Raw genomic sequence first — 16155 nt, 5'->3', positions numbered from 1 at the left:
CACGCCGTCCCCAATTACATTATACTGTACAGTACATATAGACCAGGCGTATTCGAGTCCCTCAGTTGGTTTGCCATCAACTGAAGTGAGCTCAAGTATATTGGACGCCCCGTTCACTCGCTGACTACACCGTAGATTAAACTTACCTTAACAAGTACTTATTCCGTAGAATTTAATATCTGAAGACCAGCTACATCATTAACTCAATACGTATGTATACTTATTTTTAGAGATCTTCCTCGTCCGTGAGTTCTTCTCCCATCCGAATTCCACGATGGCGCGATAGTCCCTCGCGGCGAGCCCATGAACGCCCATCTGTATATGGCAGAATACGGAAAGGAAAGACTAAAGTGTAGAAGGGGCTAAAGTTGGATTGCGCGTTAAGGACCAGCACAGTAAAAGATGAAAACAAACACACTATCCGCCTCGTCCGAGATTGAAAAAGAGCTGAAGGTTTCTTGATATTCTGGATCATTATGATGTGAATCGATTGTCCAGATACTTCATTATTTACATAAGACACATACCCAAGATCATAGGAATTTACGAAGGCCTGTAGGAATAGACAAGATTAACATACGACATACCGTGGACAGACATACATGGGATTTTGCGTACCTCGCCTCTGTTTTTCGCCATTCGGCTATAAAATTCGTTGTCCTGTGACTCCACTGACGTCTCGCCATGGCCTATTGTCCATAGGTGGAACATGAGCATGATCCCAACTGCGAAACATAGTACGCCGGATAAAATGAATTCGATGATGTACATCAGAACTGGTACATGATGTGGCCAAGGGTCTCGCTTTAACAGTGAGTTAAAGACGGATGGGAGATTGAGGAAAGCATAACTGACCTTGAACGTTAGTCCTAATGCATCAAAAAACTGTGGGTATCCCAGTACACAGAAACAAAAGGTGGAGATACAGAGGTATGCCCTGTAGCATGGTCAGAGATTACCGAAAGCAACAGTTTTTGCGTACATGAAGAGAACGAAATGCCGCTCATTGTAGAGACCGACGCATTGGTTAATCCCTTCATATGGTCAAAAGATTATGAGGATTGAATTTGGAATTGAAGAAGGCGTACACTGAAGGTCGAATCAATTACAACAATAAGCACTTGTGGTAGAATAATACACGCACTGGACAATGATGATCGTACTTCAGGACGCAACGATTGCATATCCGACAATGATGGGACCTCTCCGTTGTCACATATAAGCGTCAGCTTGAGATATCGAACAAGGGAAGATTACTCACCTCTGGTTTTTGCTGTCCACACTTTCTACATTTGGTCAACTCGGCTTTTGTAACATTGAGTTCCGTCGACCATCGTACGCCTTCCGTCAAGGGCCTTTCCTTCGACATATTTCTTGGTGTTGCCCACAGAAATCCTTTTCCAGCTACTCGCGGTAAATCTTCCACGAATCCCGGGTTTGTTGTCACCACGAGGTAATAATGCACAAGCAAGTTGAAAGCAATCAGGAGGCAGATGGGTCCGCCGAGCCATGGGTAAGCCAGCGAAGGCATGACAACATCAACTGTGGGATGAGAGGACTGTCAACGCAATAGTTTGTGAAGGCTGAAAAATATTGTTCGAATTTACAAAAGCATATTGTACCAGCTGATATCAAGATAACAGCAAGTCCAACAAAAAAAGGACCAGCAGCACCTGTTACTCGATCTCCTAATCGCTCGAGAGTTTTGAAGCAACGAAAGACTGTTTTAGAACAGAACATGGTACTTGTAAGTACGTAACGGGCGCTAAAGCTTACAGTGCTGACGTTAGCTGCTAAATTACCCCACTCATCATTGACAACGTACAAGAGCGTACAAGTTGCAAGAAGAATGAGCTCCCATCATCACCATGAAAGCTCATCAGGACAGTATTCAGAACTCAATTACAGTCCCGGCGCAAAATGGATTAAAGGCCTAACGCAGAATAGGCTTGGAACATTCCTTGGTGGTCACTTCTCTGATGTGAATCTCAGCTCTGTGCTTTTCACTCACCGACTGGACAATGTAAAGCATGTTAAGCTCGAAGTGTGAGGATACCGGTCTACTACGGCGACTCGTCTGCTCAATCTTGTGTAGGTGGAGTGCCCCAGGCCTCACGAAACCAACATTTGAGGAGGCTATGGAACAGAAATTTAAACCAGCAAAGAAGGGTGATTCTTTTGGGCCGTCCTGTGAGTGTTGATCTTAGTTGCCGCGAGGACAATATTTGATGAATAATTGTAGGGGTAGGATTCCAGATACACGTGTACAAGCAAAATACTTATAACATTCCAGACCAACCATTGGTGGAAGGTCTCTGTCACCATTCCGGAATATTGGGAGCAGTATGAGCGGGTCCAGTGTGAGTTCGATGGTAGAACGGTTGGTTCGGAGCTCAAGTATGGTCGACAGTTGAATTTGATCCTGGATGCGAAGCAATGATATACGATGTCGACGGAACTCCTTTACAAGGCATCACTGGTGGTTTCGGAGGCGACCGTCGTGTTGAATATATCATTCCTATCGAGGCAAGAATGAAGGGAACCCATGAGTTTATCATTGAATCTAGTTGCAACGGAATGTTCGGCGTACCATGGAATGGAGACACCATTGCCCCTCCTGATGTATCGTTTGCTTCCTGTTATTAATTTGATCTTGCTGCTCACTATAATGGTATAGATGAACAGATATTTTGCTCTTTCATCTGCAGATTTAGTCGTACCTAATCAGGAAGCGTGGCATCTGCTTTGGGACTTCTCCACCCTTCGAGAAATCATAGACTCATTACCAGGAAACTCATCGTACGTATTGCACGGTTCAAGCAATTTGGTTTGGTATTTTTTATGAGGTCTAGACTGCAAAACAAGGCACTCGTCGTGGCGAATGAAATCATGAACACTTTCAGGAGTGGAGATGCTTCTGACATCCGTCGTTGTCGTAAATTGGCAGAAACTGTTTTCGGTGAAAACTGGCAGGACAAGGGTGAAGCCATCTACGAGGGGGATAAACAAGCACAGATATGGGGGATTGGACAGTATGTCTTCTACGGTTGGAAGTCAATGTTCAGACACTAATGATTTACTTGTAGTTGTCACATCGATACGGCGTGGCTTTGGCCGTACCGCGTCACCCAGCAAAAAGTAGCCAGGTCCTGGGCAACACAGATTGACCTCATGGAACGTTATCCCGAGCATCGCTTTTCTTGTTCCCAGGCGCAACAATACAAGTGGCTGAAGGAGCTATATCCTCCCCTCTTCGATCGTGTAAAGGAGCAAGTATTAGCTCGTAAATTCCATCCTGTCGGGGGTAGTTGGGTTGAAAATGACAGCAATATGCCGAGTGGTGAGGCCCTAGTGAGACAGTTTGTATTTGGTCAAAAGTTCTTCATGGAGAATTTCGGGATCCGCTGCGAGACGGCGTGGTTACCTGATTCTTTTGGTTTAACGGGAGCATATCCGCAATTAATTCGGGGAGCAGGAATGAAATACTTCTTTACTCAGAAGTTAAGCTGGTCGGTCGCCTCAAACTTTTTCTGTACTGTTATTGATTCCCTGAAACTTGCTCATCAGGAACAACATGTGACGAGATTCTCTGTATTCCTCTGCCTCTACGCTCACAATGTCTTCTAGCAATGTATTTCCCCACTCTTCATTCAACTGGGTTGGTATAGATGGCACTCAAGTACTCTGTCATATGACTCCTGGTACGTTCAGAACACGATTTTCGTCTCCCACATCGAGCTGATTACCAATGTCACAGTTGATACTTACACTGCTCAAGCTTCCGTTGGAGACATTCAGAAGGGTCTCACTAATCATAAGAACTTGGAATCCTCTGATACTTCCCTTTTGGTCTTTGGTAATGGCGATGGAGGTGCGAATTATGGCTACTCTTAGTCGGCTTACGGAAGTATTCATGATTCCATCGCAGGAGGCGGGCCCTTGGCGAAGATGTTGGAAAATGTCAGCATTGACCAATTTTATTTAACATTCAAATTGACGCTTCTTTAGCTTCGTCGCATACGGGCGACTAATAATCATTCCAGGGATTTACCGCCTATCAACATGGGTCACTCAGTTGATGAGTTTTTCGAACATCTAATGGAAAGTACTGCTGCGGGCAAAAAGCTACCTAATTGGTTTGTCTAAATATGTCTCTCTCATGCCAGTGTTCTCATATTACATTCTCTTCGTTAGGCATGGCGAGCTATATCTAGAGGTAGCTAGTAACTAAGATATCGATAGGCTCCTGTTTTGACTAGACTTCACAGTTTCACAGAGGAACTTACACATCTCATGGTAAGCCGCTTGGTCTTCATTTAAGCGCAAGACCGATTGATTTTCCTCAGGCTCCATTAAGAAAGGCAATCGACATTCGGAAATCTTGCTTCGTGATGTTGAGGTGTGTACAACTGCGAATACATAGAGATGTTCGCTCATCCATGTAAATCCTAGCATGTTGCCACTTTGGCATCGATCGCCAAATCTACCGAGTATACTTACCCCAAAGGAAAGATTGACGAATGTTGGGAAAAGGTTTTACTCAATCAGTGTATGGGAATTCAAGGCTTTGTACGAAGTGGGCACTGATTCATTCTGCTACGACTATATAGTTCATGATGGTAAGCTGTTTCATTTTCGCTTTGCAGTAAACTAATTCTAACAATCCTAGTACTTCCTGGTTCCGCGATGTAAGAATCTATTTTCTAAACCACTCGTTTTCTTCTGATCATTCGATCTTGCAGCGGCATGGTTTACGAGGATGCCGAAAAACTCTATGCCGAGGTTGCTAAAGATGGCAAAAGCCTGATAGAAGAAGCCTTCCAAGTCCTCTTTCCCCACTCTGTTCTCCTGAGTCCGGAGACTAGATTGCAACCAAACACCTCACTGAACCAAATCATTGGCTACAATACGACCTTCCTTGATCGTCGAGAAATCGTCAAAATTCCGTTGGACGGCGCATCGGCCGGATTGAAGACGGCAGTGGCGCAAGTCGACAACAACAACAACGAAGTTGGGTATGCGATTATGGATAACGGCGTTCTCGATGCGTCTATTGCTAATGGTCTGGACTTACACGCGTCCGGTGAGTCTACCGTACATTCCTTGATGCTCATGATAAGCTTAGTTCACCAATCACAAAGCATACACCAACGGCTCTAATCATTTCGTGTTGAGGAACTCCAGCGTGCAATTGACCATCTCCAACGGCAGAATCACAAGTTTGATCGATGTCCAGCTTCAGTAGGCATCTTACCACAGGCTATGTCACAACACTTATATATAACTCTCCAAGTCGTGAACTGATAGCAGATGGTGCCACCGGTGGGTTAGTCATCTTTGAAGACCGACCGAACTATTGGGATGCTTGGGGTGCATATTACTGCTAGTCAAAATTCGAAATTCTCTGATAGTGCCATTGGTAGACGTCGAGATTCACCATCTAGAAACTCCAACGGCCCTGGAATTCACAAATATTTCGGTGGTAGCGCATGGGCCGCTGCGTGCCTCTGTTCAAGCTCAGGTCAAGTACGGCAAAAGCACGATCAAAGTCTTGGTGAGATCTTTCTCGTCAATAGTTATAATCCTTGAAATAAACTCTTTTTAGATTTCTTTGGATGCAGTTGGTGGTAAGAGGATTCAACGTATGATTATTTTTTTTTTGATTTAATACCATATCCTCCAGCTACCGTCAAGCCTGGATCTCGGTCCATGTTCAGATTCGATGCGGATGTAGACTGGCGAGAACGACATCAGTTCCTCAAGTGTAAGTGGAGTGTCGAAACTTGGTTTCGAATATTGTCCATTCATCCAAACCGCAGTCGAACTTCCTCTCAATATCCACAATGACAACGCTTATTACGAAACACAATTCGGGTATGTACAGCGCCCCACGCATAAAAATACTACTTGGGACATGGCCAAGGTAAATGAATCTTTCTTGCCATTTTATCGTATACTGATTCTTTCTCATCTAGTTCGAAGTCTGCGGGCACAAGGTGCTTCAAACAGTCACTTTATTTCCAGTTGAATGACACTGAATTGATCCTATAGTACGCTGATTTGAGCGAGTATGGATACGGCCTCGCAATATTGTCAGAATCGAAATATGGGTTTTCCTGTCAGGGTAATATCTTGCGCATTTCTCTACTTCGAGCCGCCACTGCTCCAGATGCTGAGCAAGACCAGGGTCCGTCTTAACATCCATTCTGTTTGCTTTTGGAGAAATATGTATTCCTTTCATATCACAGGTGAACACCAATTCTCCTGGGCTGTCATGCCACACAAAGGGCATTTCCTAGAATCGGATGTACCAATGGCAGCGTATTTGTTCAACTCACCTCTGCATGGTTTGTCTCTAGCGTAATCAATTCATTCTAGATTGAGTAATGGCTCCTTTTTCTAGTACGTTATCTTCCTGGGGATAAAGACGCTATTGCAGCATCCTTCACAAACCATCCTTCATTCGTAATTCGAGGAGCCCCGAACGTCTTCCTGGAAACCATCAAGCGTGGGGAGTACGACGATTTCGATACATCTTCCTCTAACGTAGGTTCTTCTACAACCATCATCGCACGATTGTACGAAGCCTTCGGAGGACATGCGCGCGCGACTGTAGCCATCGGCGACCATTTTTCCGGTCGAGTTGTGAGAGCTGTCGTTACTAACTTGCTTGAGGACGAGGAAGAGGACGAAGAAGTACAGATTCTGGATGAGAATGATCTTGGACCGGTTTTGAAGTTGGACTTCCGTGGCTTTGAGGTGAAGACGTTGAAGTTGACGTTGCAGGAAAAAGCGTCGATTCGGACGCAACAGACCAGTCAAAAGATAAAAAAAGTGTGAGTGCAATCATAGTTAACGTTGGGCTACTTTGGAGTTTACGATGCTGTTACTTTTAGTACCAGAAGAAGCAGTTGGGTAGATATTGACGGTTCTCGACTAGTTACGAGAGAAGATTAGGTCGTTTTGAACTTCGGAGGTTGGCACATCTTTCTACGACAGGCAAAAGCAGTTGTACGTGTGTGTGTATAATCTAGCGACATAGTTCTAGTTGAGAAATATCAGTAACAAACCTTCAGAAAAAACGACCACTTTACGTCATAAGTATGTAGTGCTGGTGGGTCACATCTATGCATTTATCTAGTGACAGGCTTTGTTCACCTATCTTGTTCGTGAACTACTGATACAGTCTACTACACGGCTAGCCAGGCTGCATACCCGCTCACTCTTCAACCCGCAGTTCAATCGTGCAAGTATTAGCCAGACGAGATTCTACTTGACTGACAAAGAAAGGAAAATTTGACTACTGTTGACGATCCTAAATTCCTCAAAAAGGCCATGCCTAAACCCACTAAACTTGTATGTCAACTTGTCTTTGTCCTTCAGATACACTCATATGTTTTATAGCCCAAGCATGTTATGTCGTCGCTGCGAAAAGCACCTCCGGCTGTTTTGCCACTTCCATCAGAAAAACTTCTATCTCCGTGCAACCGTGCTCTTGAGTCCCTTGAGACTCTCATCAATACTCTTCCTGATAGCATTTCCATTATCACCGACAATGCTTCCCCCATAACTCGCTGGATAAAATATTTCCTCCGTGTTGCCGCCATGTCTATTGATCAAAATGTTTACTCAAATCTATTCGACAATCTAGCACTTTCGCTCAAAGCAATCTTCCAATTACTCGTCTGTCTTTTGGATTCTGAATCCCAACCTGAAAATGCACTGTTCGTTTCGGGGATCAAAGAAACTCGCTCTATAACCGAATATGCCCAGATTTTTGCCTCTCTCTGGTTTTTTTGCTTGACAAAAGCAGATAATGATATCTTTCGTGATGCGCATCTGACACAAAGGTCACTTATTGCTCCTTTGGGTGAGGAGTTCCACGGTAAATTTGTGTCCGCTCTTCCTCTGGAAACCATCCCCACTTGTCTTTCGAATCTTACTCGAGTTCTCGCGTCGTCCCCGACCCAGACCATATATGATCTGGGCGTAGATCTGTACTATGTCAATGACCTTACACAATATGTCTGCCTAATCGCATCCGACTTCATGGGTAAACACGCACCGGTAGCTCGGAATACGGCAATTATACCTTTGATCTCAGCCCTCAAATTCCTTGAGTACCCTTCTTCATCGCACCCCTCAAAGGTGTCGAAACTAGAAGCGAGAATGAAGAAAGCTTATCTGGAGAGTATCAAGTGGTGTTTGATCGCAATTGCAGACACCCTTGATGGAGATTCGGCAGGCGCATATGCACAAGCCCTGAAACACAGTGTATTAGTGGTGGTCTTGCGTGGATTCCAAATTCTGGTTTCCAACCATGAGTATTGGTCTAATGTACATGACAGCCTCATAGATCTGCCGGTCGCAATGCTGGAGAAGATGAATCGATTTTCGATACATCGCTCAGTTGGCAGAGGTATCGTGAAAGGAGTGGAGGAGGTTTTGAAGGAAGGAATCGATGTACCCCGTGAGCTCGGCATGCGTGATCATTGGGTAAAACTGCAGAGGCTTGCAGAAAGTGGTGTATTCAAAGAAAGAGAGAAGGTTTTTAAGGATTCATTGAAAGCTTATTCCTTGTGCAGAAATGGAAAGGTCAGAGGCTAGATGATGTCCTGACAACTGCGGAGTACTGACCGACGGATGTCATGCCCTTTCTTAGTGTCCAAAGAAAAGAATGGACATACCAATGCTCTGTTCGGGATGCCAGCTAGCTTGTTACTGTTCCGCAAAGTGCCAGAAAGCTCATTGGCCGGAGCATAAAGAATCTTGTCGGTCTACAAGTAAAGTCCTCAAAGGTACTTCAAGTTCAGTTCAAACTATCATAGCTTCTACTAATGGTGTGAAACTTATTCTCTCTCCAGATTCCACCCGATCTCTTGCCTCCGCGACCATCATTGACCAAGAATATTTTGGTGCAGTCATCGAACAAGACAGTGTTCTTCTGAGCGTTGAACTCAAAGAAGCATTGAATGCATATCTTTCTGCAAACCCTGAGCTCTTGCCAACTTTCGAACAACTGACGGTAGAACTTAAATATGATCAGACGCCACCGTCGATAAACATCAGAAGAAGGAATGAAAGCGATCATACGTGCATAGGTGGTGAAGGAGGCAAATCTTTGAGAAATGCTCCGTACATCTTGAAGGGTATCATACCAGTGGGGAGTATGTATAGAGACATGGAGATGGTATTTCAAATGCATTTTGGTGAGTCCTTACTGATGTGAAGTCCTTTTTATTATTATTGAAGAGACAAATAATAATGGTAGAATTTCCGCGAGGGAGAGCTATGTAACGAAAACATTCAGGACCACGCATTTCCTGAAAACTATTCATTTTTTTTCGCAAGAAATCGCAACGAAACCTCTTGTGTGTGCTTAAACTTCATTGAATACTATACACTCTATGTATGTAGATGATATTTCGTTGGTGTAACCGATCATGTATGCTTTCGGAAACGAGTTGTATATTCGTCCGTTCGACGTTTTTGAGAGGGAACACATTTTCCCGTCGGAAATCAGAAGAGATAGATAGATAGATAGATAGAGAGTTTGAATAATCGATGTTCGAAAATATGTTTAAAGTCGGGTGGGAAAAAAGCGACTGTACGGCTTATCAGCCCAAGAGGTGAGGGAGATTCAGATCGGGTACACGATTCTCACGACCCCCCCCCCCCACCTCCAAGGAATAGAGAGTCCAGGCAGGGTCTATTTGCAGAACTGTCTCAAATGCCCTTCAAGCTCACATATACCTTCCAGACCATACCTAAGTAGTTGGATATCATCAATAAGTGACACGCACACAGGTATTCGAAGATTTCGAACAAGTTTTATGGCCTCTCGAGCCGTCATAAGATGCCGTGCAGCTCGGCTTGGGCTTGGTCAGGGCCTTTCGCGTGGCACCATAAGTACCCCCAATCTGAATCTCCCTCACCTCTTGTATCAGCCCGTCTCTAGACAACTTACAACTTGTTCTCAAATGCGCTTTTTAATGCTCGCCAAGATAGCGCGGTTGTCAGGTCTCATGGTCTCATAGGGTTTCATCACGTTTACTGTATAATTGGACACCCGCCGCATCTTTCAAGTTTGTTGAAACAAACACCTCAGGTCGCCAAAGTAAGCGAGTCTTCCGAGTCCAGGCCAAACGCCAGACTGGCAAACCTAGTTTAAATAACGAACAATTAGGCTTGCAGATGAAGGCAATTTTCTTTTCCGTTCTCTCCTGCTCTCACTCTGCTGGTCAGAGACTGAACTATCGAGGAGCTTCTGCAACTTTCGTCTCTCAGATTCTTTCATCCATTAATTGCCCTCGACGCTGGACAACTGCAATTCGCCACCTCCGAAAACGACACGAGCCCCTCTCCTTCCTCTTGTATCTGTTCATTGCTCATTGCTCTTGGTGATCTCTCCGAACCCTTCCTTCAAGTTCTCTGAAGATTTTCGATTTCTTTCACTTGCAATCAGCCATCATGCAGCCTACTATGAAAATTGTTTCCTTTCTGTTCCTTTTCCTCGTCATATTCACAATACATGCCACTGATGCCGCACCCACTCCCGCTCCAAACTCAGAGAAGATAAAAAGATTGGGTCCAAGTGGAGGAGAGCGCAACGTAAAATTTTCTTCATTAGATCCATCACCATAACTCAAATGTTGACCAGCCCGATTGGATTCTGGGCTTCTACGGGGAAGATGAATACCTCGACGGAGATGACAAGAAAGTCTTTGGTGAGTTCACTGATGATCATGGTCTTTTACCAGTCCACAGTCTCAATGATAATATGTATTGTGTACTAGAAAAAACCCTGAACGACTTGGTAGTCGGTGATGTCCTATACAAGTATATGGGCGCGTACAATAAAGGCATCTATCTCCTACTTGAAGATTACGAGGTTAAGGGTGTGAAACATGGCAAAGACACACTTATTATCAAAGTCATCGGAGGCCTACGGAACCCAAAAAGTGTAGTGGATAACAAAGTTTGGGGTGAAGTGAAAGCCTTGAAAGATGTTGGTCTTTACGTCGACTCGGGGATGGCTAATGTTGATAATGGGAAGTATCCTGTTATTGTGATGAAGCTGGTCAAGGGGGTGATGATTAAGGATACCACGGAGTATGAGAATGCCAGATTGGACCTCAGATTGAAGTGGTTGGAAGAAGCCAAACCACTGGTAGAAGAGGAAGTCGTGAACATTGCAGTTGAGAAGGGAATCCTTCAAACGTAAGCAAGTTTTTGCCGTACTATCCAAAACGTATATCTACACTAATTAATCCAGTGATTTTCATCCTGACAACTTTCTTGTTGGCGGGAAAAAAACTCCTGAGGGTCTGGCTCTGGCTATCCCCATAACTGAAGCTCGACTTGTGGATTGGGGATATCCCGGAGTTTTCAAAGTGAAAAAAGATGTCACGAAGGAGGAAGTTGTAAGTTCAGTTGTGATCATGTGTTCATTCTTGTAAAGCTGAAAGTTGCAATTCAGAGAGCATGGTTTGAGGCGCAGTGGAAATTGAAGAGTTCATTGTAGTGGTGAACAGACCATGAAAATGTCTCCCTCATTGAATTACATAAAAGAAATACAATCCATGCATACATATGTACTGGTATGGTACTGCGGAGACCAATATACAAGTTCTAGTAAGGCTTGTTTGCGAGAATTGCATAAAAACTCGTGAACAATCCTTTCGACTCATTCCATTCCCGTACCGAATCCCGTACAAGGACATCAAACTCCTCTTCCGTGTTAACCACCCCATATCCCCCACCCTTCACCACAGGTACCTTTACACCCATCCACCCTTCACCCCATTGCTCACCAGTATATCCAGCCCCGCTCTGAATTTTGAATCCCAGTCATCCGTCGGCTCCATTCAGGTCCAGTGGCCTTCGTAAGCCTTCACAGGCTTAATTAGAAAAGTAGAAACTCGAAATCTCTAGAGAGTACAGTCCGAAATAAGCCTTCGTAGCCAGAATCGAAAAAATTTGAAATTTTCATGGATGATTTACAGCACTCTGCGACGAAAAACGACGACCGTTAACTCTTCAATCAGTGACAAGATCACCCTCATGAATGTTGAACGTTGAACGTTGAAGAGCCTTCCGCATACAGACGATGGCTTCCACAAGAGAATTTTCAATGTCGCGTCAGGTCACGTCCTGCTTGGAAAGGAGGAGGAGGAAGGAGGAGAAGCGATGCAAGCGGCGCAAGACTTTCGAAGCCGAATTGAATTCAATGCTTGTTTTCTTTACATAATACGAACGAAGGAACGATCCAGACAACGAGCGCCGCAATCTCTTTATCTCTATAAACATTTCGTTGATGGACAATACATCGATCCCTTTCTCTTGCCCTGGGCCCGAAAAGGCCCGAAAACGAGAATCTGTATTCACGTCGAATGCTTCTAAGAGGCGACAGCGAACGACCCATTTTTGAACAGAGCTATTTCGATTCTGGTATGTTCGAGTTATCAAGCCAGGCAGTGTCGCGATCCAGGGTCGCGAGCGTATCGAAAACACATGATAAATTCACTCAAATTTCACATGAAAGTGTCGTTGAATAAATGTGGCGAAACAGATAACAAATTTTTTGTCAACCACCATGTCTTCCACTCAAACAGAAACTTCCAGCATTCCAATGCCTTCTTCGTCCCCCTCTACCCACCCTCCAGAACTTACAGTGATCTCCCGAATAAGTTCTATTCCTCTTATCTCATCCTCGCTCGAAATAGTCAACGATACCTTATCTACAAACACATACACACGTTCACCGTACTCTACAGCTTTGGGATTGTCCAATTCCGCCTATAAGCTCACGGAGCCGCTCCAAACTCATTTGGCGCCACTCATCGTTCGTGCGGACTCTTACGCCAATCTAGCTGTAGATGTAGTACAGAAGAGGTATCCTAGTGCGTTTACTACCACACCAGAGGATGTGATGGGATATGTTCAGAACAGGCAGAAAGATGTAGGCGAATATGTTAGGGAAAGGCGGGAAAGTGCTGGTGTTATCGCTCACGATATTGATAAGGCTAGTTCTCTCTATTGGCAATTGTATCAGAACCTTATCACTTTCGGTTTTGCAGAGATTTGCTCCGATTGTGGATTATCTGGAGGTCGCCGTTAACCGGATTGACTCTAATACCCAGGAAAATGGTACCTCAGCCGACAAGGAAGCTCATGTTTCGCAGTATTCGCGTGCGCTTGAGCTTTCCGTTCGTCTCAGAGACCAGCTCCAATCTTATTCCAACGAGCAAATAACACAACTTCAGGCTCACTCTGTTCTTGTGTATGTTATTTGATCCTATCGTTTTCTTACATTATTTATATTTATCACAACGTTTCATAGCCAACGCGCTACGGAGACCGCTCGTAGTCTCAGTACCACGGCTTCATCATCCCTCTCGAATGTCCAAGCTAAATTGCACGCCGTTTCGGAAAATATGATCGCTGAACTCGGGAAACTTCAATCCCAAGCCACTTCTCTCTCTGCTTCTTTGCAAGCCTCGGCCTCGAAAACCCTGAAAGATCCGACCGCTCAACTCCCTCCGCAGGTTCAACAGAGATATGCAGAACTATCCTCTGTGCTTCAGGCTCAAGCTTCATCAGCCTCTGCTACCTACGCAGAATTGTCGAATCACCTTGCCTCAACAGTGTCTGAGCTACGGAGCATTATGACGGCGGAGAATGTGTCGATACAGGAGAAGGCGACGAAAGTGACCCATGAGGTTTCGGTAAGGGTTCAGCCGTTGCTGGAAGTGCTTAGTAGGAATGCCCAGCAGGCCATAGGTGCACGAGGTGAACCGCAGTCGCCTACAGTGAATGGTGTGAACGGACACGCCAATTAGGGGTTATTTCTGGATCTTTTATATTTCTTTCTGCTTTTGAGGAACTTATAGACGGTTTTGTGCTTCTTGAATGTCTAGATAGACTAAGATAGTCTAATTGATTGTTACATATCCAGGCCAGGTTCGGGCTCTCCTGCAATACCCCCCCTCCTGCAGCTAATTGGGGCGAGTTCACGACAATTTTTTAGCTCTTTACTACATACAACGTGTGAAATGTCAATGAGGCAACAGTGGTCTAACGGTTATGATCCGGTCTTCCCATGGATGCTTTAACTGGCCGGGAAAGGGGTTCGACTCCCCTCTGTTGCATGCATTCTTTTTCTACCAGTCTTCGGTGGCTCATGAAAGTATGAGTTTTTCGAAATATAGAATATACATACCTACTCTTTCTCCTATGGTGAAGAGACTTTTAGATCAATGTATAACCGTATGAGCTTAAGGAAATTGCTTAGAGTCGGGGATTTGCCGTGCAAGCGTGGCCCCTAGATTCCCGACTATGTGGTCTCAAGCAAGAACAGAAACCCTGATTCGGGGGGTAAAGGTATTTACGAAAGTTCGTCTTTCAATGAGGCCCTGTAATACCTGATGCAGTCGGGGATCGCCGCGCGAACAGCACTACACAACCAGACCTTCGGATAAGCGTGGGCTGATTGATGTCAAACAACCCGGGGATGAAATTTCATTTCGTCCCCAGGCTCACATATTATAACCCAGGTTTGAATTTATGTAAATGGTACTAGGCTGTATGTTTTTTACAAACCTCGCTTCATACAATATCTGTTAGCCCTTGGGATGAATGGCAGTCAAAAATCAATGACACATTGCGAGGACATATTTGACTTGTGTCTGACCCAAAGGCTTTGAGGATAATTTTGAGGATAAGCAGGGCAAGTATTTATCTTTAATACGGCACCATTTTGACCAGATGAGCTTCAAATTTATAGTGCTTCACATTCCAAGTCAAGCCATGCAATTGGCAGGAGGCTAGTTTGCTGAAGATAGACTATGAATATTTAGTAGAGATGATTCATTACAGTAGCAGCAAGATAGTATGATAAATGATTACTTTGACTGATTGCGCACGAAAAAATCCACCACAGGAATCCGCCCGCTCCAAATCATTTCATGTTCCATGAGTCATTTGTAGGTCACGCGAAAAATGTTGATCATTGTTTGGTCTTTTTTTGCCACGTCGTCAACTTTGTTCAAACGTTCAACATTCAACACTCAACACTCAATGCTCAACACTGGCCCCTTTCAATGGTCAACATTTAACACTACGAGGATCATTCAAATTAGGACGCAACCTGCAACTAACTCAATGTTCAACTTGTCTATTGAAGATACAAAATATTCAAGGCTTGGACTGCATCATCCCCCCTCAACCTCAACCTTTAAGTCCCGAGATTCACTTCAACCTCAAGAATGACATCAAGCTGAACAAGCCCTCTATGCCGCCCTCAACTCTGCAAAACTGCCTCAACTGCCTACTTCAACACCACATGCTTCGGGTACATCAAAACATCCCCTTCCCAAGATTGAGTTACCAAGCGATTTTTTGTTTTTTTTCACCCGTCCAATTAATTGGTTCCCAGGTCAGTGTGTCTTAAATTTTAAGTTTCATTCTCAGATACATGCTTTATTGTGTTGCACCTTTGTATGTAGATACTAAGTAATGATTCAGTCCAATAAAAGATTTGAAAAATTTGGAAAAGAGCAGAAAAATGAACGTTCCGAGTACTGCGGTGGGCCTTGATTATGTAAATGAGTTGATGCCCAGCCTCAATATTTTGAACCCAGGTTTCAAGTGATGTCGGGGTTAGGATTACGGAAACTGTACTGAGCACTAATTTAATCAGGCTCAGCATCAACTATCGCTGGGTTAAACCTGGTTGAATAGAACTGCACGCCTGTGTAGATCATAGGTACGCGAACTCTGTCCGAGCACGGGTCCCGCAACTGGAACGGCTGGGGAGAGAATTAGAAGGAGAGTATATGAAATGATGTCGGTCCCTCGATACCTCGTTTACTACCTACCATACTTCTAGAGTACTACATAAGTAGATCGACTGAAGTCACATTTGCCACGAAAGCAAAGCAGGATAAAAAATTATGGAAGCCTATAAAGTGGGATCTTTGGACATTCATGTCCTCCCCAAAACCACCCAGAATTGACATTCGTCGGCATCCGAAGCACGACCACGTCAATTATTCCTTTGAAGGAAAACCAAGGTACAGGTCAAACCACTCTCGAAGCCATTGTTTAGGCAACCCCCGCTACGATGTGGTCCCAAGGACCTCAAACCACAACCGT

General features: G+C 44.4%; 5 protein-coding genes and 1 non-coding gene across 6 annotated transcripts; 5 read left to right on the top strand and 1 right to left on the bottom strand.

Moving 5' to 3' along the window:
- Positions 1 to 226: 226 nt before the first annotated feature.
- C8R40DRAFT_1039519 (DHHC palmitoyltransferase-domain-containing protein) lies at positions 227 to 1740 on the bottom strand (the record flags this gene model as incomplete). Its single annotated transcript, XM_046223845.1, has 9 exons — positions 227 to 362; positions 419 to 466; positions 522 to 553; positions 619 to 800; positions 852 to 937; positions 983 to 1034; positions 1141 to 1204; positions 1262 to 1542; positions 1608 to 1740. 9 exons carry the CDS (start codon positions 1738 to 1740, stop codon positions 227 to 229), a joined length of 1014 nt encoding a protein of 337 aa, XP_046088933.1.
- Positions 1262 to 7082, top strand: C8R40DRAFT_1092642 (glycoside hydrolase family 38 protein). Its single transcript, XM_046227557.1, has 31 exons — positions 1262 to 1747; positions 1829 to 2046; positions 2096 to 2192; positions 2294 to 2360; positions 2411 to 2622; positions 2678 to 2799; positions 2853 to 3032; positions 3087 to 3509; positions 3568 to 3576; positions 3628 to 3701; positions 3758 to 3871; positions 3929 to 3960; positions 4009 to 4136; positions 4195 to 4216; positions 4269 to 4296; positions 4347 to 4399; positions 4453 to 4549; positions 4611 to 4619; positions 4670 to 4688; positions 4743 to 5083; positions 5142 to 5241; positions 5294 to 5370; positions 5424 to 5554; positions 5606 to 5627; positions 5684 to 5764; positions 5820 to 5923; positions 5976 to 5996; positions 6052 to 6187; positions 6249 to 6347; positions 6404 to 6836; positions 6897 to 7082. Exons 1-31 carry the CDS (start codon positions 1739 to 1741, stop codon positions 6955 to 6957), a joined length of 3519 nt encoding a protein of 1172 aa, XP_046088932.1. The 5' UTR covers positions 1262 to 1738; the 3' UTR covers positions 6958 to 7082.
- A 50-nt stretch (positions 7083 to 7132) lies between these two features.
- C8R40DRAFT_1092636 (uncharacterized protein) lies at positions 7133 to 9663 on the top strand. The gene is made up of 6 exons (XM_046227556.1): positions 7133 to 7356; positions 7405 to 8261; positions 8319 to 8595; positions 8663 to 8798; positions 8865 to 9209; positions 9272 to 9663. Exons 1-6 carry the CDS (start codon positions 7336 to 7338, stop codon positions 9295 to 9297), a joined length of 1662 nt encoding a protein of 553 aa, XP_046088931.1. The 5' UTR covers positions 7133 to 7335; the 3' UTR covers positions 9298 to 9663.
- A 431-nt stretch (positions 9664 to 10094) lies between these two features.
- On the top strand, positions 10095 to 11531 carry C8R40DRAFT_1092631 (uncharacterized protein). Its single transcript, XM_046227555.1, has 6 exons — positions 10095 to 10117; positions 10167 to 10611; positions 10661 to 10727; positions 10797 to 11220; positions 11276 to 11423; positions 11480 to 11531. Exons 2-6 carry the CDS (start codon positions 10471 to 10473, stop codon positions 11522 to 11524), a joined length of 825 nt encoding a protein of 274 aa, XP_046088930.1. The 5' UTR covers positions 10095 to 10117; positions 10167 to 10470; the 3' UTR covers positions 11525 to 11531.
- Positions 11532 to 12631: 1100 nt separating this feature from the next.
- Positions 12632 to 13971, top strand: C8R40DRAFT_1224025 (uncharacterized protein; the record flags this gene model as incomplete). Its single annotated transcript, XM_046233298.1, has 3 exons — positions 12632 to 12998; positions 13030 to 13282; positions 13343 to 13971. The coding sequence occupies 3 exons, from the start codon at positions 12632 to 12634 to the stop codon at positions 13839 to 13841; spliced, it is 1119 nt and encodes a 372-aa protein (XP_046088929.1). The 3' UTR covers positions 13842 to 13971.
- Positions 13972 to 14065: 94 nt separating this feature from the next.
- C8R40DRAFT_t72 lies at positions 14066 to 14150 on the top strand. The gene has a single exon. It is a non-coding gene; the product is annotated as a tRNA-Gly (tRNA).
- The last annotated feature ends 2005 nt before the right edge of the window (positions 14151 to 16155 follow it).

This window comes from Lentinula edodes (assembly GCF_021015755.1).
Source record: "Lentinula edodes strain Le(Bin) 0899 ss11 chromosome Unknown C8R40scaffold_8, whole genome shotgun sequence".
NCBI classification, from domain to species: domain Eukaryota; kingdom Fungi; phylum Basidiomycota; class Agaricomycetes; order Agaricales; family Omphalotaceae; genus Lentinula; species Lentinula edodes.
This window is presented reverse-complemented; position numbering and strand designations above follow the sequence as displayed.